The 25,552-nt window shown below is 42.7% G+C and overlaps 1 protein-coding gene across 6 annotated transcripts in view; it reads left to right on the forward strand.

Moving 5' to 3' along the window:
• CEP135 (centrosomal protein 135) overlaps window positions 1–18,972 on the forward strand; it is a 72,577-nt gene extending 53,605 nt beyond the window's left edge. For all 6 annotated transcript variants that reach the window (XR_014812571.1, XR_014812572.1, XM_084972309.1 and 3 more), the window contains 5 exons: window positions 4,194–4,403; window positions 5,143–5,345; window positions 6,563–6,667; window positions 9,194–9,304; window positions 17,303–18,972. Coding sequence is in view for 4 of the 6 variants with exons in the window: in XM_084972309.1 (XP_084828435.1) it covers window positions 4,194–4,403; window positions 5,143–5,345; window positions 6,563–6,667; window positions 9,194–9,293 (618 nt within the window). In the remaining 2 variants the exon portion in view is untranslated. The remainder of the gene's footprint in view (window positions 1–4,193; window positions 4,404–5,142; window positions 5,346–6,562; window positions 6,668–9,193; window positions 9,305–17,302) is intronic.
• Window positions 18,973–25,552: the final 6,580 nt, after the last annotated feature.

Consider the following 25,552-nt stretch of genomic DNA (forward strand, 5'->3'; position numbering starts at 1 on the left):
ACAACAACAACAAAAAAGACAAAAGACAAAAAAAAAAAAAAAAGATAAGATTCCAGCTTCATTCTTTTGCATGTGGATTTTTTTTTATCTATCTGTTGCATGTGGATTTGAGTAAGCTTTTGTTATAAAGACAATCTAATATGTCTCTTAATAAAATTTTGAATTCAGTTAAAATATAGAACCCTAAGTAAGTTAGATTGATGTAGAACAGTAGCTGTTCTGTTCTTGTGTTTTGTTGATACCATATTGAGGTCAGTCTTCATCTTTCAGAGGAAAGTATTGATGACCTGTGGTGCATAGGATTATGCCCCCCTCACCCCATGTGTATTCCTGTCCTTCCTCTTGCTACCTGTGAGTGTGGTGTTACTGAAGAGGAAATAGATTCCAGACGGGACAGGGGACCAAAGGCCTTGAGCTCACCTCCTGTCACGGAAAACACCAAAATCACAACTAACTGCTGAACAACCATCAACTAAATAGACTGAAAATAGAGTCTTTGCAGATGTAATGAAGTGAAAATGAGGTCATGCTAGGTGGGGTACACCCTGACCTAACAGCAGTGTCCTTATAAACTGAGGAAGATTTAGACACAGACGACACGGGGAGGGACTGTCTGAAGGCGGAGGCAAAAGCTGCAGCTATGTGTCCGCCAAGGACGGTCCCAGTCAGCATGGCCAGGAGGGTTCAGAGCATGTGCCCGCTGATGCCCAGACCTCAGCCCGGCCCTCCGGAGCTGTGAGCAGTCGTCTCTGTTATTGGAAGGATCTAGTCTGTGGAAGGGGTGCTGATGTATCAAACCTGCAACGGGTCTGTGGAATTAGGTGACGCACACATGAGAGCTCTGAGGTACCTGAGACAAGCAGCCAAGGTTACCTTGGAAAGAGTGTTAGTAGAAAGACGGACATTAAAGGCAACTCTGGTGAGAACTCAGGGAAAAAAAGGCAAGCTGCAAGGAAAACTTGTGGTTTTACAGAATACATAATTTGTCATCAGTGGAATTGGTCCAGGAATAAGAATATCCTTCTAATAAGGTCTGGAGTGGAATCAAGGCACATTACTGGGTGCTGGTGATTCTTAACAATACCGTGGCAGAGGACTTGCTGAATTGCGGTCTGCTCTTAGAAGAAAAGCACAGTTTCTCAGTGATGAACTTGAGTAATTCTATGAGGAAACTTCCAAGCCAAATATGAAGGTGCAGCTTCATTTCTGCTAAGGGAAAAATTGAGGAAGGAATTTCTGAGCAGAAAAAAGGAGCCCAAGCTTAATGATTTGGAAAGGCACATCTTAACCTGTACAGACAGTGTATTCTTGAGGCAGGGCCAAGAATAGCCTCTTGGTAAAGAGATGAAGTGAGTGCTTCATAGGTCAAGCCAGTTGCCCTGATGGGAACACTGCCAGCTTGGACTGAAAGGGGCAGAAAAGGGATGGAGGAGAGAAAGCTGAACCTCTGCTCCTACTGCAGAAAATGGGCCAGTAGAGTTACAAAAATGTTCTCCTTCAAGAAAAGGGAAGGGTGACTCTGAAGGTGCCTCAGAGCCCCAGGGCTGCGGCGGCAGCTCAAAGGCTGGTGGGCTGTTCCTGCTCTGGCACCCCCAAAGGGCATGGCCCTGGGCATGCATGGGGAGAGCCCCAGCTGCTGAGGACTGCCCCAGGAGGCCTGGGAGACAAAGCATCAGGGCGTAGGCAATGATGTGTAGGCCCTGAAAGCCAACGGAAGTTTCCTGCTTGATTGCAGGCTTACTTTGGTTTAGTAACTCCTTTATTACATTTTCACCCTTTTAAAATGGGACCTCCATTTTAAGACTGTTCTGCCATTGTATTTTAGAGGGAGGTCGCTTGTCTCCTTGTATCACAGATCTGCAGAAGGGGAATAGGTCATTGCCCAGGATGGACTAGACCCAGAGTCTTAACCATCCTGAGGTAGAGAAGAATTTGCACTTAGAGTTGATGTTGAAATGTTGGGATAGAATGAATATATTTTGCACTTGGGAATAACTCGAATTTGGGGGAGACAGAAGGTTGGTAGAACTATGCCCCCCCCCCCCCGGAATATAATGAATTCCTAACCACCAGTGTCTACGAATATGACTATTTTGGAAATAGGATCCTGGCAAATCTTATCAATTTCAGATGAAGTTATACTGTACTAGGACAGGCCCTGATGCCACAACTGGTCATACTGGACCAGGACGGGCCCTAACGCCATGACTGGTATCCTTACAAGACAAGCAAAACCTGGCCTAGAAGACATGTGGGCGGAAGCCAGCTGAAGACCAGGCAGGGCTGGAGTGGTTTGTCTGCAGGCCAGGAGCCCCCAGGGCCCTTCCCCCAACCCACAAGCACAGGACAAGAGGCTCCAAGCAGATTCTTCCTCAGAACCTAAGAGACACCACTTCTGCCACCAACTCAGTCTCAGACCGGAACCACCAGAACTGCAAGCGGACAAGTTTCTGCCTTTTTAAGCTTCCCAGCTATTTGTTCCAGCTGTCCTAGGAAACTAACACACTATTTCTGTAGGTTTTTTTTAAGAGTGTAAGAACTAAAGGAAGTTTTTTCAACTATCAAAATAGTTCTCGGGGAGTTCCCGTTGTGGCGCAGTGGTTAACGAATCCGACTAGGAACCATGAGGTTGCAGGTTCGATCCCTGGCCTTGCTCAGTGGGTTAAGGATGCAGCGTTGCCATGAGCTGTGGTGTAGGTCGCAGATGCGGCTCAGATCCTGCGTTGCTGTGGCTCTGGCGTAGGCTGGCAGCTACAGCTCCAATTAGACCCCTAGCCTGGGAACTCCATACGCCACGGGAGCGGCCCAAGAAATGGAAGAAAAAAAAAAAAAGTTCTCGGGAGAAAGTATTCATTAGTTCTTTGTCATTCTTCATGTTCTTATGTGGTATATGAAACCGACCCACATTTATGTTTGGGGGAATTTTGATGAATTCACTAGTATCTAGAAAATCCAAATATTTACTTTTCTGCCACCGTTGAAATTTATTAAATCTTCACAGTATTGTGTGAGATTTTCAATGTTCATTCATTTCAGTAAAGCCTGCTTAATAATTTATTTTTCAAAGGTGAAATTCTTCCTAAATTCTATAAGTGGAGTTTATATCTGTATTTATCACCTACAGTTCAAATTGTGAAAAATTCTAAATGTGGATTATTCTAGGAAAACATTCTTTATCAGTATTTCAAATTTTGTTCATTATTTTAGTTATTAAAATCTTATAAAGTTGTGTACTATTATTAGGTTAAATTAAATTTAAATATGACTTCAGTTTTAAAACAAAGTCCAGGGAGTTCCCATTGTGGCTCAGTGGAAACAAATCTGACTAGCATCCATGAGGATGCAGGTTTGATCCCTGGCCTCACTCAGAGGGTTAAGGATCCAGCATTGCCACAGCTGTGGCATCTGTCACAGCTGCAGCTTGGATTCGAGCCCTGGCCCAGGAACTTCTTATGCCACAGGGCATTTGAAAATTCCATTATGGGAATTCAGAATTTAACTAAAAACAATTGAAGAGTGGCAAGTATCTATGTTACTTTTTCTAAAAAAGGCATTATTGTAAAAAAGAGAAATTATAAAGGAAACACTTATATGTTAATTTCAAAGATCCCTCATAGTCACAACTCTAAAACAGTATTTTTCATCTTCACATCTTCCAAACATACTCATGAGATACTTCGTTACTGTGATTGATACTTACACAGAAATTTTTTTTTTTTTTTTTTTTTTTTGTCTTTTGTCTTTTTGTTGTTGTTGTTGTTGTTGTTGCTATTTCTTGGGCCGCTCCCTCGGCATATGGAGGTTCCCGGGCTAGGGGTTGAATCGGAGCTGTAGCCACCGGCCTACGCCAGAGCCACAGCAACGTGGGATCCGAGCCCCGTCTGCAACCTACACCACAGTTCACGGCAACGCCGGATCGTTAACCCACTGAGCAAGGGCAGGGACCGAACCCTCGACCTCATGGTTCCTAGTCGGATTCGTTAACCACTGCGTCACGACGGGAACTCCGAATTTATTTTTTTTTAAGCATAAACAGACCACCTTTAAATAGAAACAACTTCCTGATAGTATCTTAAAATGTGCAAACATTAGCTCTTAGAGATTTATAAAGTGAGGTTATACCTACACAGATTCGAACCTTTAAAATTCCTTGGTTCCTTTAACTTTGTACCTGTTTCTTTTTCTGTTTTCAGCACATAAATGCACATCATGCTTATGAATCTCAGATCTCATCAATGGCAAAAGCCGTGTCTAGATTAGAAGAAGAGCTGAGACAGCAGGAAGAGGAGAAAGCAGCAGTGTTAAATGACTTGTCATCTCTCAGAGAACTTTGCATTAAGCTTGATTCTGGCAAAGACATCATGACCCAACAGTTGAATTCCAAAAGCCTTGAGTTGGAGAGGGTGAGAACATGGAAGATAGCATTCTGGCACAGTGCATATTTTGTCCTGCTCTCATTGTTTTACCTTACCCTTCACTGCCTATGTATTTGTCCTCCTTCAGAGCAGTGACTTATGACCACAGGATTTTGACAACTAGATTTGACTTCTAGAATCTTTCCCAAGGTTTCTCAGGAAAACGTGGTGATAAAATTAGGTGCCGTTTGGACTAGATGAGTATTTAGAGACTACAAGTCTCCCAATACATTCTTTCTCTGTTTAATTAAGACTTAGGAGTACCCTGGTGGCCTAGGGGTTAAGGACCTGGCATTTTCAGTGCTGTGGTGCAAGCTCGATCCCTGGCCCAGGAACTTCCACATTTTGTGGGCATGGCCAAAAAAAATAAAAAAATAAAAGTAAGACTTAAATGAAGGGTAGAGCAATTCATTGCTTCCTAAGTGGAATGTTTTTGCTTATAAAAATCTTACTTAATTTTAAAAGTCAAGTTAGTGGGAACTTGGCCATTCTCAAATTGAAAAATTACTTAAAACAACCCAGCGTATGTTTTTAAACACAGATGTTTCCAGTTTTCATTCATTTAGTAGTAACTTTATTTTCAGGTACTGAGAAGCTTCAAGACTGGCTTGACTATGTAATCAGAATATACATATTTAATAGACAAAAAGGGCCTCCTTGGGGATGGAGTGGCTGCAGAGTAAGTCTAAAATTGTACCAAAGTAATCTTGCTTTGTTCTTCTTGTAGGTTGCAATGGAATTAGAAAATGTAAAAACAGAATCAGAGCTGTTAAAAAAACAACTGTCAAGTGAGAGACACACGATTAAAAACCTTGAATCATTGTTGGCTACAAACAGAGATAAAGAATTTCATTCTCATTTAACCTCCCATGAGAAGGATACAGAAATTCAGCTACTTAAAGAGAAATTAACCCTTTCAGAAAGCAAATTGTAAGTGTCATAAATCAACTTATGTGGAAAATAGCCTGTCACAAATAATTTTTCAACAGTGAATCATTTTCTATAGATTTGTAGCATAAAACAAATGATACAAAAATATGGGAGGAACATAAGTTTTTTTCCATTTTTGGGTATACATGGGCCTGGGAGTGCAGTGGTTGGTACAGAACCAAAATATTTTGCTAATGTGACAGCTACTTTTGGAAATTCAGGGCTTTAGTGCAGAAAAGAGACATACTTAGAGGTGTGACTATTTATCTTCACCATAGAGGTAGAATCACAGAAGGGGAGGAGTGAATGCTAGAAAAATGCCTCAATTCGAGGAAAAGGGAAAGCATTTCAGATGGGGCAAAATGGCGGAGTCTCACATTGCGCATTAGGAAAAAGACTGGGAAAGGGCCACGAGACTTGACCCTCCGAAGTGCATTGATGGCCTTTTAGGAGATTGATGAGGTTATCTTTTTAGGATGGAGGAGTTTGGACATATTTTTGGAAGAAGTGAGGAAACCCAAGGTAGATAGTACAGTGGAATAATTAACTTTAAAAGGAGTTAGAAATATTTGTCTCTCTGAGGTAGGCATCAAAGAAGAGCCAATAAGAAACTCTATGTTTTGATGTTACAGTTCATGTCTTCTCGATTTGTATCTCCAGCATGGCTCTAGAGCTTAGCACATGTGAGAAGGTAAATGTTTGTCAAATAAATGAGATGAACAAAAAAGAAAACTTTGTGATGGAAGCTCCAGATATTTATAGAATTATTGTTGAAAAGTCCTGATCTTCTCTTTTTTCATCCTTATATGTCAACTTCATTTGTATTTATTAATAACAAAAACAAAAGTCTATAATACTTGACTCTACAAAACAGGATGTTTGTTATTTATTTGATTTTTTTTAACTCTTGTTCTTTATTTTATTTTATTTTTTGTCTTTTTTGTTGTTGTTGTTTCGGGGGCCGCACTCGCGGCATATGGAGGTTCCCAGGCTAAGGGTTGAACTGGAGCTGTAGCCGCCAGCCTACACCACAGCCACAGCAATGCGGGATCCCAGCCGCATGTGCAACCGACACCACAGCTTAAGGCAATACTGGATCCTTAACTCACTGAGAGAGGCCAGGAGTTGAACCTGTGTCCTCATGGAGACTAGTCAGATTTGTTTCCACTGCACCACGACGGGAACTCCTTTATTGACTTTTTAAATTTGTTTTTAAGAAATAGTCAAAGCCGAGAAAACACCATGCTTCGGGCTAAAATGGCACAATTACAGACAGATCTTGATGTTCTGAAAAGGCAGATTTCAACTGAAAGATATGAACGGTAAGAAGATATTTTTAGTTTTTATTTATTTCCAGTGTTTTTATTTATTCTCTGTTCTATTCCAAAAAGGATTGAATAACGGCTTACAGAGAGCAAACTTCTCTTAGCATTAATGTGTAAGATAAATTCTTGGTAATTCTTCCTAGAAGGGCAGCCCTACAGTAAACAAAGCAGCACATCTGGTATTAACGTTACCTAGTGCTGCTCAGGGCAAAGTCAGGGCATCACTGCACTTCCCATGGCTCAGTGGGTTAAGAACCCGACTGGTATCTATGAGGACACAGATTTGATCCCTGGCTTCGCTCAATGGGTCAGGATCCGGTGTTGCCATGAGCTGTGGTGTAGGTCACAGATGCAGCTCAGATCCTGCATTGCTGTGGCTGTGGTGTAGGCCAGCATCTGCAGCTCAAGTTTGACCCCTAGCCTGGGAACCTCCCTATGCCGTGGGTGCGGCCCTAAAAAGAGAAAGAAAAAAAAAATGAAGTCATTCCTTCAAAAGATGTAGTTATGGAATCAGCAAGCTAATAGAGTCTACAGAAGCTCAAAGCATTATGGTCCCCTGGGAGATTCCAAATACAAGTCTTCATAAAAGCGACGATGCTGATGATCATAGGACAGTTAACAAATGTGTACCAGATGCTCTGTATGTATCTGTTAATCCCGTATAACAATGATAATGTTATTATCATTGACATATGGTAATATGTTATCTTATCAGAAACTAATATCACACAAATAGTAAATAGCAGACCCAAGACTAAAATCCAGGCAAGTGTGTCTCACTTTAAAGCCTATATTCTTAATCTTTACAATAGATCCCCTTAGTAATTAGCTTAGCAGTTTTCATACTCACTTATATTTCAGTTCATTTGCCTTATTATGTTGAAAAATTTAACCTCCAGGGATCACTAACAGGAATGAGACCTGCTTTAGTGGTTAAAATCCAAATCTGATTTGAGAATCAGTTTGTCAAGTCACTTTTCTTCCATTACACTCTCCTGCTGTATCAATGCCATAGACGTCAGCAGTCCTAAGATTTCATTCTCAAATAGTGGTCAGATTGTTTTTTGAGTTCTAATTTTTTTTAGGATTTTTATTATTTTTTCATTATGGTTGATTTACAGTGTTTTGTCATTTTCTGCTGTACAGCAAAATGCCCCAGTCATACTGAGTTCTCTAATTTTATTCTTATTCGTTTGCATCAAAACTTTTGAGTGATAGGCAATTTGGAGTATAAATGGAATTTGCTAGGAAATCATTATTTATTATTTCAAAGAGAAATGAAATTAGAGGGTGCATCGTCATGAGAGCAGTGCTAATTTCTTATAATTTAGAAGATCTGTTTTCTGAATGTGCTAAACTGTATATATTTAATGATTTTCATTTATTACTGACATGGAAATCCTCTTCAATGTAAGGGTCCTCAGTCAAGCTCTCTTGTCTAGAGTTACAGACCCCCATTAATTCCTCCCCTTTTTCCTTTGACCCCAAAGAAACCCTCACCCACCTGACCATCTTGTTCCTTCTCTTTCCCATCCAGCAAGATCTAGATCATGCATTCCTTTTTTTTTTTTTTTTTTTTTTTTTCCGTCCTTTTAGAGCTGCACTCATGGCATATGGACCCAGGCTAAGGGTCAGATCGGAGCTACAGCTGCCAGCCTACAGCCACAGCAGCGTGGGATCCGAACCGTGTCTTCAACTTACACCACAGCTTACAGCAACGCAAGATCCTTAACCCACTGAGTGGGGCCAGGGATCAAACCTGCATCCTCATGGATGCTAGCCAGATTCATTTCTGCTGAGCCATGACGGGAACTTCCAGATCATGCATTCTTAAAGAAGCACTGCGGTCACTGCAGGGGCCAGTATCAGTTTTGGGGAAGAGGGAATGGCACAGAAACCTTGGGTATTATAATTTTGGGCTTTCCGAGGGGCCACAGTACATTAGCAGCGTATCTATGCATAAAAATTTGATGATGGGTGTATTTGTCTGGGGGTGGGAGACATCTAAGAAAGGTTTTTTAGTGGATGATAATGAAAAAACGGTGGAGCACCCATGTAGGTGGAAGTCCTGGATGCTGAAGATCTCAAGTCAGAAAGGGTCTGAGTCACAGACTGAAGGGCTGACAGTAGAGATAGTGCAGTCACCATGCCGTGAGTGCCGGACCAGCCTTGGTGGGGGGAGCATAAGAGAAAGTGGATCATGTCACTCCTGACACTTGGGAGCTTGAAGGCAGGAAGAAGGAAGAGGACTAGACTTATGTGCAAGAAGAGGTGGGAAAGGTAGGGGCAGAGGGGGACCAACCAGCTTTGAAAACGTGTATTCAGAGGGGCTTTGAATAACCTCTTAAAGTACATATTTCTTTCATTGAAACCTTTTTTCCACAACTTAAAAATGATGTAAAGACATAGGATTTAAATTTAGGAGAAATACTAATTAATTGAGTAGTCATTGCTTAACTAATAGTAGGACCTTGTTTGTGTACGGCGTGTTGGCACAACCTCCTGTTTGATGTTGACCCACAGAGAGCGAGCTGTGCAGGAGATGCGGCGGACTGGACTTCGCACACCGCCCCTGAGCTCTGCTCGGCGCTCTCCGCTGCCTTCCCCTGAGCACGGGAGCTGATTCTTACAAAGGTATGTACGTAACAGCCAGGACAAGCAGAGCTGCTCTCTGGTTGTGAGAACTCGGAGCAGTTTTCTGTCTGCAAGGAGGGGATGTTGCGGCCGAGGTGCTCAGGAGGTGTCAGAGGTGGTGGTGCGTGCTGGCTCTGGGTGGTGATGGTTGTCTGGTAACCCAGGGGCTCACGGTTGTGATGCCTCACTGAACAGAGCGTTTACCGTCCCTGCGTTTTATTGTACGTAAGTCATACCTCAGTCAGAAAAGAGAAGACAGGAGAGTTCCCTTGTGGTGCAACAGGCTAAGGATCCAGCAGTGTCATTGCAGAAGCTCAAGTCGCTGCTGCAGTGCAGGTTTAGTCTCTGGCTGAAAACATCCACTTTCGGAGAATGTGACTGACAAAAAGAGAGAGAAGATGTTTACAACAACAATTAAATGACAATATAAGGTATCACAGGGCGGAGTTCCCGCTGCGGCGCAATGGGATTGGCGGCGTCTTGGGAGCCCTGTGATGGAGATTGGATCCCCGGCCTGGCACACTGGGTTAAGGATCCAGTGTTGCTGCAGCTGTGGCTTAGGTGGAAACTGCAATTCGGGTCTGAGCCCTGGCCTAGGAACTCCATGTGCCAAGAGGCGGCCAAATGTATATATGTGTATGTATATCACAGGGCGATATTTGACGAGGGGCCAAACTCAAGGTACAAATAATAGTGAAAGTGGACAGAGACTTAGCAACAGGAGCATGTGGCCCAGGGGACTCAGTGTAACAGGAACAGCAGACTGCCAGGGAATAACGAGGGCGAAGGGTGTGGCCGGGAGCCTGTTGAGTGGAAGACCCTTCCCCTGCTTCAGGGAGCTGCCCAAGGCTCTGTGTAGAGGAGGGTGCCAGAGGAGGAGGGTTCCATGAGAACCGGTCCTTGGTGGATTAATGTCACAACTGCACTTGGGCCCTTTGGGGAAGAGTTGAAACCAGAGGCAGGAAGACCAGAAGGAGTTATGAAATGAACAGTACAATCAGTTCTCGACCACTAAATAATATTGAAAGCTAGGAAAGATTTTTAAAATAAATGTATATGTGATATATAGACAGAAAGCACTGTATGACAGTGTACAACTCATCGGATTCTTACAAATTGAACATACCCATGCAGCCTGCACCCAGTTCAAGAAACAAAAACATGACCTCTTTTGGGTTTCCCTCTGGTGACAAGCCCTGTTTTGTTTTTTTGTATGTTTGTTTGTTTGTTTTTTGCTTTTTAGGGTGTACTTGCAGCATATGGAGGTTCCCAGGTTAAGGGTCAAATCGGAGCTGCAGCTGCCAGCCTATACCACAGCTTGGGATCCGAGCCATGTCTGTGAAGTACACCACAGCTCATGGCAACACCAGATCCTTAACCCACCGAGCAAGGGCAGGGATCGAATTACATCCTCAGGGATAATAGTCAGGTTTGTTTCCGCTGAGTCATGATGGGAACTCCAGCCTTGCTTTAAAAGTAACTGTCCTGGAGTTCCCATCGAGGCTCAGTGGGAACAAATCTGACTAATATCCATGAGGACACAGGTTCTATCCCTGGCCATGCTCAGTGGGTTAAGGATCTCACATTGTCGGGAGCTGTGGTGTAGATCGCAAACGCAGCTCAGATCCCGAGTGTGGTGTAGGCTGGTGGCTGCAGCTCTGATTTGACCCCTAGCCTGAGAACCTCCGTATGCCACAGGTACGGCCCTAAAAATAAAAATAAAAAATAAAAGTAAGTATCCTGATTATTAAAGGCAGAGATTCCCTTTGTCTGTTTCTGGACATGTTATAAATGAAATGGCCTTCCTCTTTTTTTCTCAGCAGAACCTTTGTAAGACACAGCCGCACCATTCTGTGCACTTGTAGATGGTCCAGTCTTGGGCCCTATAGGATTCCACTGTGTGATCACGTTCCGTTTACTTGTTTTGTTTTTGATGGGCGTTTGGTAATTTCCAGTCTGGGTTCTGACAATGGTTGTGATGCACGTTCTCGTACCCATATGTTGGAAGCAGAGGTGTGCATTTCTTTTGGGTGTACATTTAGGAGTAAAATTGTCAGGCCACTGGACGTGTGCATGTTCCAGCTTGAGGGTATGGCAGGCGGTTTTCCACAGTGGCTGTGAAGCCCTAGGGCACGGCTGAGCCAGGCAGGCCGAGCATCGCAGCGGGTCCTGGAGCCAGGATGAGTGGGAAAGAAGCCTATCAGACCCTGGGTCTGACAGTCAGGTTGGCCAACAGAAATAGTCAAACCCATCCTTTTTAACAGGATGCGTGCTTTCCATGGAAGTCTATAGATGATGGTTAAGCCTTTCCTGGGTTACTGGGAAGCCTCACGACCAACATTAGTTTTGTGCTCTAACATGCTGATGCCCCAGGTGTTTTGGGGTTTGTCAGGCCTGTGTTTAAATGTTTCCTGATTGCTGTGTTTTGGCTTTTGTGTTTGTTTGAATAAAACATTTGTTATTCTCTTTCGGAGTTCCTGTCATGGCTCAGTGGTTAACGAATCCGACTAGGAACCACGAGGTTGTGGGTTCAATCCCTGACCTTGCTCAGTGGGTTGAGGATCCGGCGTTGCCGTGAGCTGTGGTGTAAGTTGCAGGTGCGGCTCAGATCCCGAGTTGCTGTGGCCCTGGCATAGACGGGGGGGCTACAGCTCCGATTGGACCCCTAGCCTGGGAACCTCCATATGCCTTGGGAGCGGCCCTAGAAAAGGCAAAAAGACCAAAAAAAAATAATAATAATAAAGCTTTTGTTATTCTCTTTCATTTTGAGGACCACTTCTCAGTGCTGGCTGCAGTCACTGTGTCCTCACAGCTTCTAAACTGCTGCATAAATTGAAGTGCGATTAGATGAGGTTCACATTCTCATTATAAAGCCTCCTAGCAGTTGTGACACAAACACTTTCGTGCTTGATTCACAGCTGCATTTTAGATCAGGGGTTGGTAGAACCCGATGGGCCTGTGGGCCTAATCCATGCCACTGCCTGTTTTTGAAAGGTAAGCTTTACTGGAGCGTAGCCCCACACTTTTGTTTATGTGGTGTCCAAGACTGCTCTGTGCCGTGACAGAATTGAGTACCTGTGACAGAGACCCTGAGGCCCACAAACCTGAAGTACTGACTAACTGGCCTTTCACGTCACACAGCCCCCAGACCCTGTACCTGTACACCCTCGGGATGATAAGCGTGAAGTAGCAGAAGATTCCGAAGTTTAATGAGAAGAGGCTCGACAGCCGGGGGTCTCCAGACCAGACTGTAAGGGGTGTTGGTGTAGAACAGTAGATTCCAGCAGACTCTAAAGCTGTCATGAGTTAGAAAACTTTTTTTTTTTGGCCATGCCTGCAGCACATATGTGGAAGCTCCTGGGCCAGGAATTAAACCTGCACCATAGCAGTGACACTGCTGGATTTTTAACCCATTAAGCCACCAGGGACTCCTAGAAAACTTTTTAAAAATGTGATAAACTGAACCTGACCCCCTTGCTGTACAGTGGGAAAATAAAAAAAAAAAAAAATGTGATAAACTGTGTATAATATGAACTTTGTTTGCATAACTTTTTTTTTTTTTTTTTGGCCACATCTATAGCATGTCCAAGGTTCTGAGCCAGGGAATTCCCATCATGGCTCAGCAGAAACGAATCTGACTAGTATCCATGAGGATGCAAGTTTGATCCCTGGCCTCGATCAGTGGGTTAAGGATCCGGCATTGCAGTGGCTGTGGTGTAGACTGTCAGCTATAGCTCTGATTTGACCCCTAACCTGGGAACTTCCATATGCCATGGGCACAGCCCTAAAAAGACCAAAAAAAAAAGTTCCTGGGCCAGGGATCAAACCCGTGCCACAGTAACCCCCCAAGGCACAGCAGTAACAACACCGGCTCTTTAACCTGCTGAGCCACCAGGGAGCTCCCCTTGACTATTTTTTGAAGTGTAGTTCTCAGCGGCATTAAATTCACGATGGTATGCAACTATTAGCACTGTTTCCAAGAGTTTTTCATCACCACAAACGGAAATTGTACCCACTAAGCAGTAACCCTCCAGGTCCCTAACCTCACCTCCTCAACCCTCATAACTGCTAATCTCCTTTCTGTCCATAAATCAGCCTATCCCAGATTTTGATGCAAGCGAACTTCTGTAATATTTGTCTTTTTGCATCTGGCTTATTTCATTTAGCACAATATTTCAAAGTTCATCCATGTTGGACCATGTATCAGAACTGCATTCCTTTTCATGCTTGAATAATAATCCTTTGTGTTTAAACCACATTTTGTACTTCCATTCATCAGTTGATGGAAACCTGGGTTGTTTTCGCCTCTTAGCTATTGAACACTGCTGCTGTGAACATTGGTGTACAAGTATCTATTTTAGTCTGTTTTCAAATCTCTAGAGTTGCTGGGTCTTAAGGTAATTCTATGTTTAACTTTTTGAATACCTACCATACTTTTTCCACATGACCATACCATTTTGCATTAGCAGTGTAAGAATTCCAGTTTTCCACATCCTTGTCAACTTCTTGTTATGTTCCTTTTTTTTATATTATAGCCAGTTCTGGTAGACGTGAATTAGAAAATGTCTACAACCATCAAATTCCCAGAGCATCCTAAGAATGTTAATTGGTAACACATTTCCATTCATATTCTCTAATATTGTTACCAGAACTCATTTTAAGGAATTTCTTCTTAAGTATCCAGAAATGACTGAAGTACTGATATGAAGTCATATTTACAGTATCTCTAAGAGTTAAAATATATAATCCAATTTTTTTTTTTTTTTGGTCTTTTTTTGTCTTTTGTTGTTGTTGCTATTTCTTGGGCTGCTTCCGTGGCATATGGAGGTTCCCAGGCTAGGGGTTGAATCGGAGCTGTAGCCACCGGCCTACGCCAGAGCCACAGCAACGCGGGATCCGAGCCACGTCTGCAACCTACACCACAGTTCACGGCAACGCCGGATCGTTAACCCACTGAGCAAGGGCAGGGACCGAACCCGCAACCTCATGGTTCCTAGTCGGATTCGTTAACCACTGCGCCACGACGGGAACTCCATATAATCCAATTTTGTTTTAACTGTTTTGATTACTGCATCTAAAACATGCTCACTGAGAAAACAAAATACAGAGGTATAAAGAAGAAAACCAAAATCACTTTTTCGTACTTTTTTTTCATTGGAGTAAAATGTACATAGGATCAAATTTATCACTTTAACCATTTTTTTTGTCTGCACCCACAGCATGCAGAAGTTCCCAGGCCAGGGATAAAACCCGAGCCACAGCAGCAACCTGAACCATAGCAGTGACAATGCTGGGTCCTTAACCCACCATGCTACCATGGAAATGTTCATTTTAATCATTTTTTTCTATTTTCTTTTTTTTTTACGGCCACATCAGCATCATATGGAAGTTCCCAGGCTAGGGGTCGAATCAGAGCTGCAGCTGCCAGCCTAAACCACAGCCACAGCAATGCAGGATCCGAGCCATGTCTGTGACCTGTGTCGCAGCTTGCAGCAACTCCAGATCCTTAATCCACTGAGCAAGGCCAAGGCTCAAACCCACATCCTCACAGACACTATGTCAGGTTCTTAACCTGCGAAGCCACAATGGGAACTCCCCATTTTAAACTTTTTGTGTGTGTGTGTCTTGTTAAGGCTGCACCCGCAGCATATGGAGGTTCCCAAGCTAGGGGTTGAATCAGACCTGTAGCTGCCGGCCTACATCACAGCCACAGCAATGCCAGATCGTGAGTGAACCCACTGAGGCCAGGGATCGAAACCTCAAACCCGATTACTAGTCAGATTCATTTCCCCTGAGCCATGATGGAACTCCCCATTTTAACCATTTTTAAGTGTATGTTTCTCTAGCAGTTAGTATATTCACTCTCTTGTACAAAAATCTGGAGTTCCCTTCTGTTGCAGTAGGTTAAGGATCTGGCGTTGTCCCTGTGGCATAGGTTCAGTCCCTGACTCAGGAACTTCCACATGTAATAGATGCAAAAAATCGTCTGTACTATCAGTCTCCAGAACTTTTTTGTTTTGTTTTGTTTTGTTTTGTTTTTTTAGGTCCACATTCGTGGCATATGGAGGTTCCCAGGAAGGGGTCGAGTTGGAGATGTAGCCGCCAGCCTACACCATAGCCACAGCCACGCGGGATCTGAGCCGTGTCTGCAAGCTACACCACAGCTCATGGCAATGCTGGATCCTTAACCCACTGAGCGAGGCCAGGGATCCAACCCTAATCCTCATGGATACTCGTCAGGTTTGTTAACCACTGAGCCACGACAGGAACTCCCTCCAGAACTTTTTTCTTCCCCACTGAAACTTGCTACTCATTAAACAATAACTCCCCATTCCCACAACCCCTCTACCCCCTACCCTCGCTGGCAACCACCTATACAACTTCTGTCTCTGAATGTTACTGCTCCCTGTCCCTTATGTAGGTAGAATCATGCGGTGTTGGTCTTTTGGGGACTATCTTATTTCCCTCACTGTAACGTTTTCAGGTTTTATCCACGTGGGAACATGTGTCAGAATCCCCTTGCTTTTGCAGGCTGAATGGTCTCCCATAGTACCTGTATTTATACTTTATCCATTCATACCTTGAGTTGCTTCCAACTTTTGGCTGTTGTGAAAATTCTGTGAACATGGACCGACAAATCAAAATCCCACAACCAGAGAAAATAACATTTAGCATTTTGGTATACATCCTTCTTTAATTTGGAATAAATATATACAAACATGTAGATACACATATGTAACTCTAATAGAAATCATCTTTACAATGATTTGTACCAGCTTGTATTGTTCTGTGGAGATTTCGCCCTTAATATGGTTGCATGCGTTTATTCTGATCATTAAAAGCATTTTTTGGAGTTCCCGTCGTGGCTCAGTGGTTAACAAATCCAACTAGGAACCATGAGATTGCAGGTTTGATCCCCGGCCTTGCTCAGTGGGTTGAGGATCCAGCATTGCTATGAGCTGTGGTGTGGATTGCAGACATGGTTGGGATCCCACGTTGCTGTGGCTCAGGCGTAGGCCGGCAGCTGCAGCTCCAATTCAAGCCCTAGCCTGGGAACCTCCATATGCCATGGGAGCAGCCCAAGAAATGGCAAAAAGACACACACACACCAAAAAAAGCATTTTATAAAATGCCATTTTAAAATAGTGATTTAGTAGTTCATCATGTGGATGTTCGGTGATTCATTTAGTCATTCTCCTCATGGGACGTAGAGTTGTTTCCTTTTTTTCCTGTGAATAATCTTTTACATCATTATTTCACAACTTGCCTGATAATTTCTTCAAGTAGGTCTTCTTAGGTGTAGGAAAAGTTACTTTCTCAGTGTTTCCAGAGTGTGATTTTTCATATTTTAACATGTGAGGTGTTTTCATTGGGAGGGTAATTAGATAGCACATAGGGTCAAATATTGGGAAAATATTTGACTACCCCTAACGTCCTATTTTTAAGACTAGTAGAACATAGGCATTTCCACTGTGGTGCAACAGGATTGGCGGCGTCTTGGGAGCATTGGGATGCAGGTTCAGTCCCCAGCCCCAGACCATGGGTTAAAGATCCAGCATTGTGCAGGTGTGGTTTAGGTCACAACTGCAGCTCGAATGGGCAATACCATTTGCTGTGGAGCACCCAAAAAAGAAAAATAAATAAATAAAATTTTTAAAAAGACTCAGAACATAATTTATAGTACTTGTGTATAATTTTATTAACCCTATTCTTCCTTCTTCTGAGTGGTTTTTCTCAGTTAACAAGCCCTGTTTACCCCATTCTTTTCACTGTATATCATTTTTTTAGTACTCAGTACTTCGATGTACTTTGGTAGTTCAGAAGGAATATCTGAAATACAGAACAGTTCTTCTCAACTATTAAATATAACTTGATTGTGGGCAAAGGTTTTATTAGAGACTATAATTTCAATTAAAACCTTACTGAATTTCAGTTTTTCATGAACATATTAATTTAATCCTTTTTTCCTAATGTCTTTTCCCCGTCCCTCTTTTTCAGGATGACAGCTTTCAGTGAGTTGGCTATATGGATTTTTTTAAAGGACAAACAGTAATGAAATATTTGAAATACTTGTTCCTGAAAATCATGAACATTGACACAAATTCTACCTCTGTCAACTTTTATTTAAATCAGTGAATATTTATGTAAAAAATTGAGTTTAAAAGAACTGTATCTATGTGTATATTTTCATGTATATGACAGAACAGAATATGTATTACTAGTGCTGATGTTGTGTGTTTTCATTGTTCCTGACTTAAAATTACTCCCCAAAGTATGTTTATACTGTGAATTAATATAATGTATTGTTCACATTATGCTTTAATAATCTTTTTCTTAATGAGCCATGGTGTATGTTTGTAAATATTCTTACTGTACTTGTTTTTAAAGTGTATTTAACTTTCATTCTTATGTTTATGACCCAAATCTTCAATGCATTCACAAAGGATGATCAACTTGGTGCTATGCTGTCATGTTTAACTTTTTTCATCTAAATGTAAAATTAATTATTCGCAATATGCTATCTATCATTGAGGGGGATATATTCAAGTCTATTTGTATAATAACAGAGATCTTGATAAAATAATGGTTACCATGTATTTGTTACTGCCAACTAGCAGAACTATGATGGGAAAGATACATTTGTAGATTATATACAGTATTTTGTTATTTTGGCTATCACATGGACTCTTCACATTATACAGACTCTCAGAATCAAACTGAAAGCTGTATTTAGAATTTTGTAAAATGATAGAATAGAAATTTGGGACATTTTTCAGTAAGTAAAATTCCTTACCTTACTAATTTAAAATTTTGAGTACCAAAGTATATACATTCAATAATATCCTGTTTTTTGCTTCTAAACCTGTGTATTGTAATTTATCAGTCTTTGCACTGTGGCATATTAAATAGAAAACAGCTTCCCACAATTTTCAAAGTTATAATTTTAAGGAATTTAGATATATGCAGATATTAATAAAAGAACAGAATATAGATTGTCATATGGAAACTAATCGTGTTTGAACCATACACATTTGAAGAAAATCCTGTTTTTAATAGACTTCATTATGATCCAAAAAGAACTTAAAAACTGACATAGGAAAATGGAAGAGCATTTATTTATGGTATATTTCTTTTTTCCTGTGGTTATAAAGTGGAGTTTGTGTGTTTGTGTGCACATGGGGGCACACAGTGCTTTTTTTCTACAACTAATATTTCTTATATGTTTAGATTCTCCCCTGGTGCTCAGTGTGTGTGTGGCTATGATGTGGCTTACTTTCCACCACCCTTGTAATTTTATATTTTCCATCTCCTGTGTGTGAATTTGTGTATTAGAGCAAAATGCAATAGAAATAATATTGTTTTCAATGGCATATGGAATATCTTTTAATAAATGTGTGTAAATAAAATAAAAATTATTTGTTCCCACCTTTTCCCCCAAAGCAACAGCAAGACATATTTTGTTAGATATTTTATTTTTAATGTTTTCTAAAAATGTATAGCTTGCTATAATTGTTATTTTCATAACCATGCTACTAGAGTTTTTTAATTAGTTTGATCTTAAAGTACTGACTGTTCTGACCTTTTATAGATGTTTTTAATTTGTTTTAAATAATTTTCAATTATGGAGCTTGACATAGATTTTTCCAATAAACTTTCCAGTCAATTTATTTGCTCCCTACACATATTTTTATAATTTTAGCAATATTATTCTAAAATTAAGTACAATTTATTCAAATCAGATTTTATCATGGTGGGATATGGGGAAATCTCTGAACTCAGATTCCAGGCATTATTTTTGCTGACTTTTTTTTATTCCCAGTTAGTTCAGAATATAAAAAATAGAGTCAAAGTTTCTGTTTGAAATCCGTTTACAAGATGGTTAAACAGGAGTTCCCATCATGGCTCAGCAGAAACGAATCTGACTAGGATCCATGAGGATGCAGGTTTGATCCCTGGCCTCCCCCAGTAGGTTAAGGATCCTGCATTGCTGTGGCTGTGGTGTAGGCCAGGAGCCATAGCTCTGATTCGATCCCCAGCCTGGGAGCCTCCAAAAAAGCAACCAAAAAAAAATTTTTTTTTAATAAAAAACTGGTTTCTGAACCTTACATCATCTGTCCAAGTCAATCAGAATCCTCGGGAGTAAGGTGTTAGGCATTTAAGTTTCTCTAGGTGACTCGTGCACAGCCAAGATTTGTAAATGCTGATTGAGAAACTGACCCACCAAATTGACTTCATCACCCACAGATGGACTCAACCTGTAGTTTGGAGACACTGCTCTAGGATTTGTCATTACCTCCCCAGACTCTCAACTTGTAGCATCCTACTCCTCTTTCTAGGTCACTCTGTTGATTATGCCAAACCCAACAATTCTATGACTCTACCAAGATGTATAGACAGTTGCTTCTGTCAGCTGTCCCTCATCTAAAAGTCTGTCACTATCGTGTTCCTCTTTATGTAGCATGGACATCATTTCCCTTGCCTATGCCCTAAGTTCTCTGTCCTTGTGAACTGAAAACTCAGCTTGTGTTTATACCCAGTCACTTCAGCTTTTCTGCACCTGTACCTAAGCAGCTGACCATGGCTGGAGAAAAAACAAATGCTGACTCTTTTCACTTAAAACTTGTCCTGAAAATCAAGACCCACAACACCCTGTGAGAATACTAAAGCAATTCACACTCAACCTCTCCCCAGGAGTATTTCTCACCTGTTCTCTCTCCTTGCTCTCAGCTTCTTTTTTCACTAAGAAAAGAACTTTCTCACCCACCAAGTGTATTAGCATATCTATGTCCATATAACTCCCTTCCCTCCTATTATAACAGGGAGCCATCTCTGTCCTCTAGCTATCCCATGCAGTTGTGATTGTGACTTTAAATATGTTAATCAGGAAATAAAACTTAATGAGCAAGCATTTAACTCAAGAGATTGGAGAAGGTGGACTTAAACAGGATTCAGCGTTGCCACTGCTGTGGCGCAGGTCCCGATGGCAGCATGGGTTTGATCCCTGGCCTGGGAACTTTTACATGCTACGGGTGCAGCCAAAAAAAAAAAGAGGTTGGAAAAAGGTAGTACCAACAGATGCCCTCCCCAAAAAATAACAGAAATAATAAAGATGAGAAAGCAATGAGTTAAACAGCAATAACATCAACTACAAAAATAGAGATTAACAAAATTAAGAGTTGGGTCTACAAGAGGACTAATTAATGAACTTTATTTGAAACAAAACATGTATATATATGCACACACACATTGAGCTTAAAACAGAAGAGGAAATGACTACAAATACATTGAATATTGAGAAAATAAAAGTATGAAGAGTGAGTATATGCTAATATATGAAATGGATAAATTCATGAAAATTAAAAATCCTAAAGTTTGGTATAAGTGAGGCTCACACTGCCTGCTGTTCCCCAAAGTCCAGCATGAAGCTAAACCTCCTCTATGGTTGGGGGCGGGGGGAGGGAAATAATGTAGATCTCAGAACAATATGTTATAGAAATTGAGACACTGTCAAATACAAAAGTCTGGGATTTATTTTATCTCAGTTGCAGGCTAGTAAGTTATTTCTGTTTCCTAGATGCCGGCACACAATAGGGACCCTCGGATCAGAGCCCAAGGCCTTTTGTCACTCTTGGCACAGCAAGCGGCAAGAGTGTGATACGTGTCCACTGGTTCTCCCCTCCTAGAACTCAGCAGGCAATGCCGAGGCACCCAGGTGAGTATTAACATGCAGAGTTTGAAATCACAGACTAGGTGCACTGGGTGGATGCCCCTCTTGTACATCAGGCAATAGGGGAAGCCTGCCCTTTGCTTCCTTCCCCAGAAGGAGCCACCCTCTCCCTCAAGGTGGCTCACGCCTGCACAATCTGAAAAAGGCCCAGACAAACTGCAACCAGGGCCTTGCAGTCTTTGCATCCCCGCAGCAAGAAAATGCAGGGTACTCGGTGTCCATGGAACTGCCTCTCCCATCGGACTCCACCCTGTTCCTTAGAGCACTGGCCAAACTTGATTATCCCAATCCACTGCCCATCTGCTCCAACTGCCAGCAAGGCAGGGGCCAAGCCTCTTCAGTGTGGGTTACAGAGCTCTAATGAAAGCTGACGTCAGTAAGACGCCAAAAGCAGGACAAAGAGGCTGCCCAGCAGGACTGAGCTCAGTCTTGCTTCCCGGGAGCCCACAGCCATCGATGACTTCCTGGGCAGCCTGGGGGTTAAATAAGGAGATGGAGGATGAGGCCTGAACTCATTCTGTTCTCTGTTGTTAGGACTCATCCTGCGAGTTAGACTGACTGGCTCATCTCTGGTGTCGTTGCTAACCGGGCAATGGATGAGGGAGAAAGCAACCCTCATCCACGATGGAAGATGGAAGATCCATGGCCATCTCTCCCCCATGTACAAACAGCCCAAGATCACACGTCACTCCCGTTGGGGGGGTTCTTATTAAACTTGATTTGGATCATGGTCATCACATTGGTTTTGTGGAGAAACATGGCTGTGTCACCGAGTAGCTGTGGCCTCGAGAGGTGAAGGTGGCATAAACTGAGGCCATTCAGCAGCAGGGAGAAGTGTATGAATTTGCATCCACCAGACATTTAAAATGCTGCGGTAGTCATCACATTCGTAGGCGAACAAGGCAGAGCCCGCGATGGCCAGGGGCGGAGTCCGAGATGGCCTGAGGCAGAGCAGAATAAAGGCTGGAGAGAGGGCGAGTTTCCTGTTTCCAGGGCGGCAGACGCGGCAGGAGGGCAGACTGCCGGCCGCTGCCATTTCTCTGTTCAGGCGGCCCATATGATTTCATGCCAGGCTGCAGGGTAGGCCCTTCGCAGGGACAAAGAGAGCATTCATTGCTATTGGTTTGGGCCCCGCGCAAAAAATGCTGGTTTGTGGGTTAGTTGATATAAAGGACCAAACAGAATGCCCAAGTGAGGCTCACACTGCCTGCTGTTCCCCAAAGTCCAGCATGAAGCTAAACCTCCTCTGTGGCTGGGGGCGGGGGGAGGGAAAAAGCTTTTCCCCGGGGGACCAGAGGAATCTGCCTGCTTAATCCTGAGAAACTTCACATGGAGAGAGACCTACAAGGAAACTCCCGTATGGCACAGTGGGTTAAGGGTCAGGCATGGCCACAACTGTGTCATGGGTTCCATCCCTGGCCTGGGAACTTCCACATGCCATGGGCACTGCCGAAAAAAGGGAAGCCGGCCCCTGGGTTTTGTTGGGGTTTATGATCTGCGCTGCAGGTGCAGGCTCAGGGCCTGAGATGGAGGCTTCTGACCTGCAAGCCAATAGGATATCATCTAGATGGTGACAACCTGAAATCAGAGAGTAAAGGCACATGTACTAAATCCTGGCTCACCCATGTGACAAAGGTGACAAACGGCAGGGGGGGGTTGTCTCTTAGCTTGTCAAACCTTCTGCTCTTCCTGATTAGGATAACCCCTCTGACACTATGGGGTAGGAGTACAGGCATATAAAACCTCAGTTCCTACTATTTATTCAGAAGTGCAGGCAACAACCCGACTTGGGATTCTTAACCCAACAGCACGTGCCTGTTTGGACGTGCCTTAGTCCAAAAGGTCCCATCCTTAAGGTCAGGTTGACATCTCATCCTCATTCAGAACCCTGCCCACTCCCATCAGTTAAATCCAAGCATCACTGCACCAGCCAGGACGGTGCCTTGGTGCCTATGTCCAGGGCAGCGGTGGAAAGCAGAGCCCCGCCTGTTCGTGCTGCTAACGTCACGCTTTCTCTTCAGGGAGCCACATCTGTTCACACCTACCCTTTGTTTGCTGCCCATGCAGGAGAACTGTAAGTGGTCTGAGGCTGTGTCCCACTGGCAGCCTGGCATGGAGCCTGCTGCAGGATCAGGGCGCCAGCAGAGGACAGGGGACTTCTGGGCCAGGAGTGATACTCTCTGTCACTGCACAGCAGGCCACATGAATTTTACTCCGGTTTCATGTCTGTCGGGAGCACATAAGCCAACCTAGATGCGCATTGCAAATGCAGTGTGATTTTACCACAGCGGAGTTTAGGAAACCCCTATCTTCTACAAGGAGCTTCAGGCAACCTGCAATCTTTGCCCTGGAAGATGTTTTCTTCCTTCCTTCCTCCCTCCCTCCCTTGCTCTTTCCCTCCTTTCTTCCTTTCTCTCTCCCACAGTTGCACTCAGAACATATAAGTTTCCAGGCCAGGGATTGAAGCCCAGCCACAGCTGTGACCTGTGCTGCAGCTGCTGGCAATGCCGGGTCCTTAACCCACTGCACCAGGCCGAGGATTAAACCCTCACCTCCGTAGTCGGATTCTTAACCCATCGCCCCACAGTGGTAACTCCAATGTTATCTTTCTTGTATTGCACAGAAAACAAAGCTGCCCCCTGCTCTGGGGTGACCCTGTCTCTACCTCCCAAAGCTGCACAAACATTCTTGAAAAGGATGACCCAGAACAAAAACATTTTAGCCTCAGCTAAAAAGACATGCAGAAATGAGAGCTCTATGGAGAACCAACAGTTGTAATGTTAATTTTTTAAATTGTGGTAAAATATATTTAAAATGTATCATTTAAACAAATTTTAGAGTTCCCTGGTCCGTGCTCAGTGGGTTAAGGATCCTGTGTTGCTGTGGCTGTGGTGTAGGCTGTCAGCTGCAGCTCTGATTCCACCTCTAGCCTAGGAACTTCTATATGCCGCGGGTGTGGTCCTAAAAAGAAAAATGAGATTAAACAATTTTTAAGTTTATGATTCAGTGGCATACAATACATTCCCAATGTTGTACAAATATTACCACTATCCAGTTCCAGAACCATGATATTATCTTTAATTCACACTGGCTTTGACTTTCTAGTATTTGATTGGGGTTTTTATCTGTGTTCTTAGGTAGATTGGCCAGTTGTTGTCTCTCCTGCGGGAGCAGCCCTGACTGCTGTCACATTAGCCAGCATCCTGAGTGTGCAGTGAATCTGTCCCCCAGGCCCTGGAGCCCTTGGCGCTACACGGAACCACTGGCTCCTGGCAAGTTTGTCAGAGCTGGCTCATGACGTCACCTGGGTGGGTGACTTATTTAGAAAAAAAAAAAAATGAACGTCCTGTTGATTTCTCCTACAAATACTGATTTGTTCTGATTTTTCTGCCCCTTCTCAGGCCAGTTTTGGAAATTAAGAATTTCTGGAAAATCTGTTTCATCTAGATTTTTAAAAATCCATACCTTAACTACATCTTTTTTCTTGTGAAATGCTGGATTTGTTTTCCAAGTTCTGATTTCATTCCTTCCCTTTCTCTGCTTTCTTTGCTTTTATTTGTTTTCATTCCTGAGTTATATATTTAGTTTACTTCTAATCTTTCTTAAATGTCCATGAAGAAACTTGAGCTGTAACTCCACAGGTATTTTGTCATTGCTTTCTAAGTAGACTCCAAATTCAGTTCTGGATTGTTCATTAATTCTACATAATTCATATATATTCATTATCCAAATTGGGGTAATTTTGTGAGTGAAATATATATATTATGTCCAGACAGTAGGTGTAAGCTGATACAATTCTGGGTGAACAAAAAAGTATGGTCGCCTTACTTTAACATGAGTTATTAACTTTTTTTTTTTTTTTTGTCTTTTTAGGTCCACCCCCTCAGCATATGGAGGGTCCCAGACTAGGGGTAGAATCTGAGCTATAGATGCCAGCCTATACCACAGCCACTGCAACGCCAGATCCAAGCCACATCTGTGACCCACACCACAGCTCACAGCCACACTGGATCCTTAACCCACTGAGCAGGGCCAGGATCGAACCTGCATCCTCGTGGCTACTAGTCGGGTTCATTTCCATTGAGTCACAAAGGGAACTCCAAAGTTTAACATTTTTCACATGGAATTTTATTACAAATTTCTAATATATTGAATTTTAATCAAAGAATGTGGTCTGTATGTATTTTTGTTTTTAGAATTTACTGAGGTGTTTTTTGGGGGGAGTACTAAAACTTGGTAAATTTTTGTGACTGCTCCAAATGGTTTGTACAGAATGTTTATTTTTCTGTTTATTTCTTCATATCTTTTAGATCAAGCTTGTTAATTTTCTCTTGCTCTCTCTTTTTATTTTTATTTTTAGGGCGACACCTGTGGCATATGGAGGTTTCCAGGCTAAGAGTCGAAACAGAGCTACAGCTGCCCAGCCTACACGACAGTCACAGCAACGCGGGATCAGAGCCACATCTGCGACCTACACCACAGCTCATGGCAACGCTGGATCCTTAACCCACTGAGCAAGG

The sequence above is a fragment of the Sus scrofa genome, chromosome 8 (assembly GCF_054392235.1).
Source record: "Sus scrofa isolate SSC_HxYL_T2T_F1_AM1 chromosome 8, Sscrofa_HxYL_maternal_Yorkshire_Landrace_v2.0, whole genome shotgun sequence".
Classification (NCBI taxonomy): Eukaryota; Metazoa; Chordata; class Mammalia; order Artiodactyla; family Suidae; genus Sus; species Sus scrofa.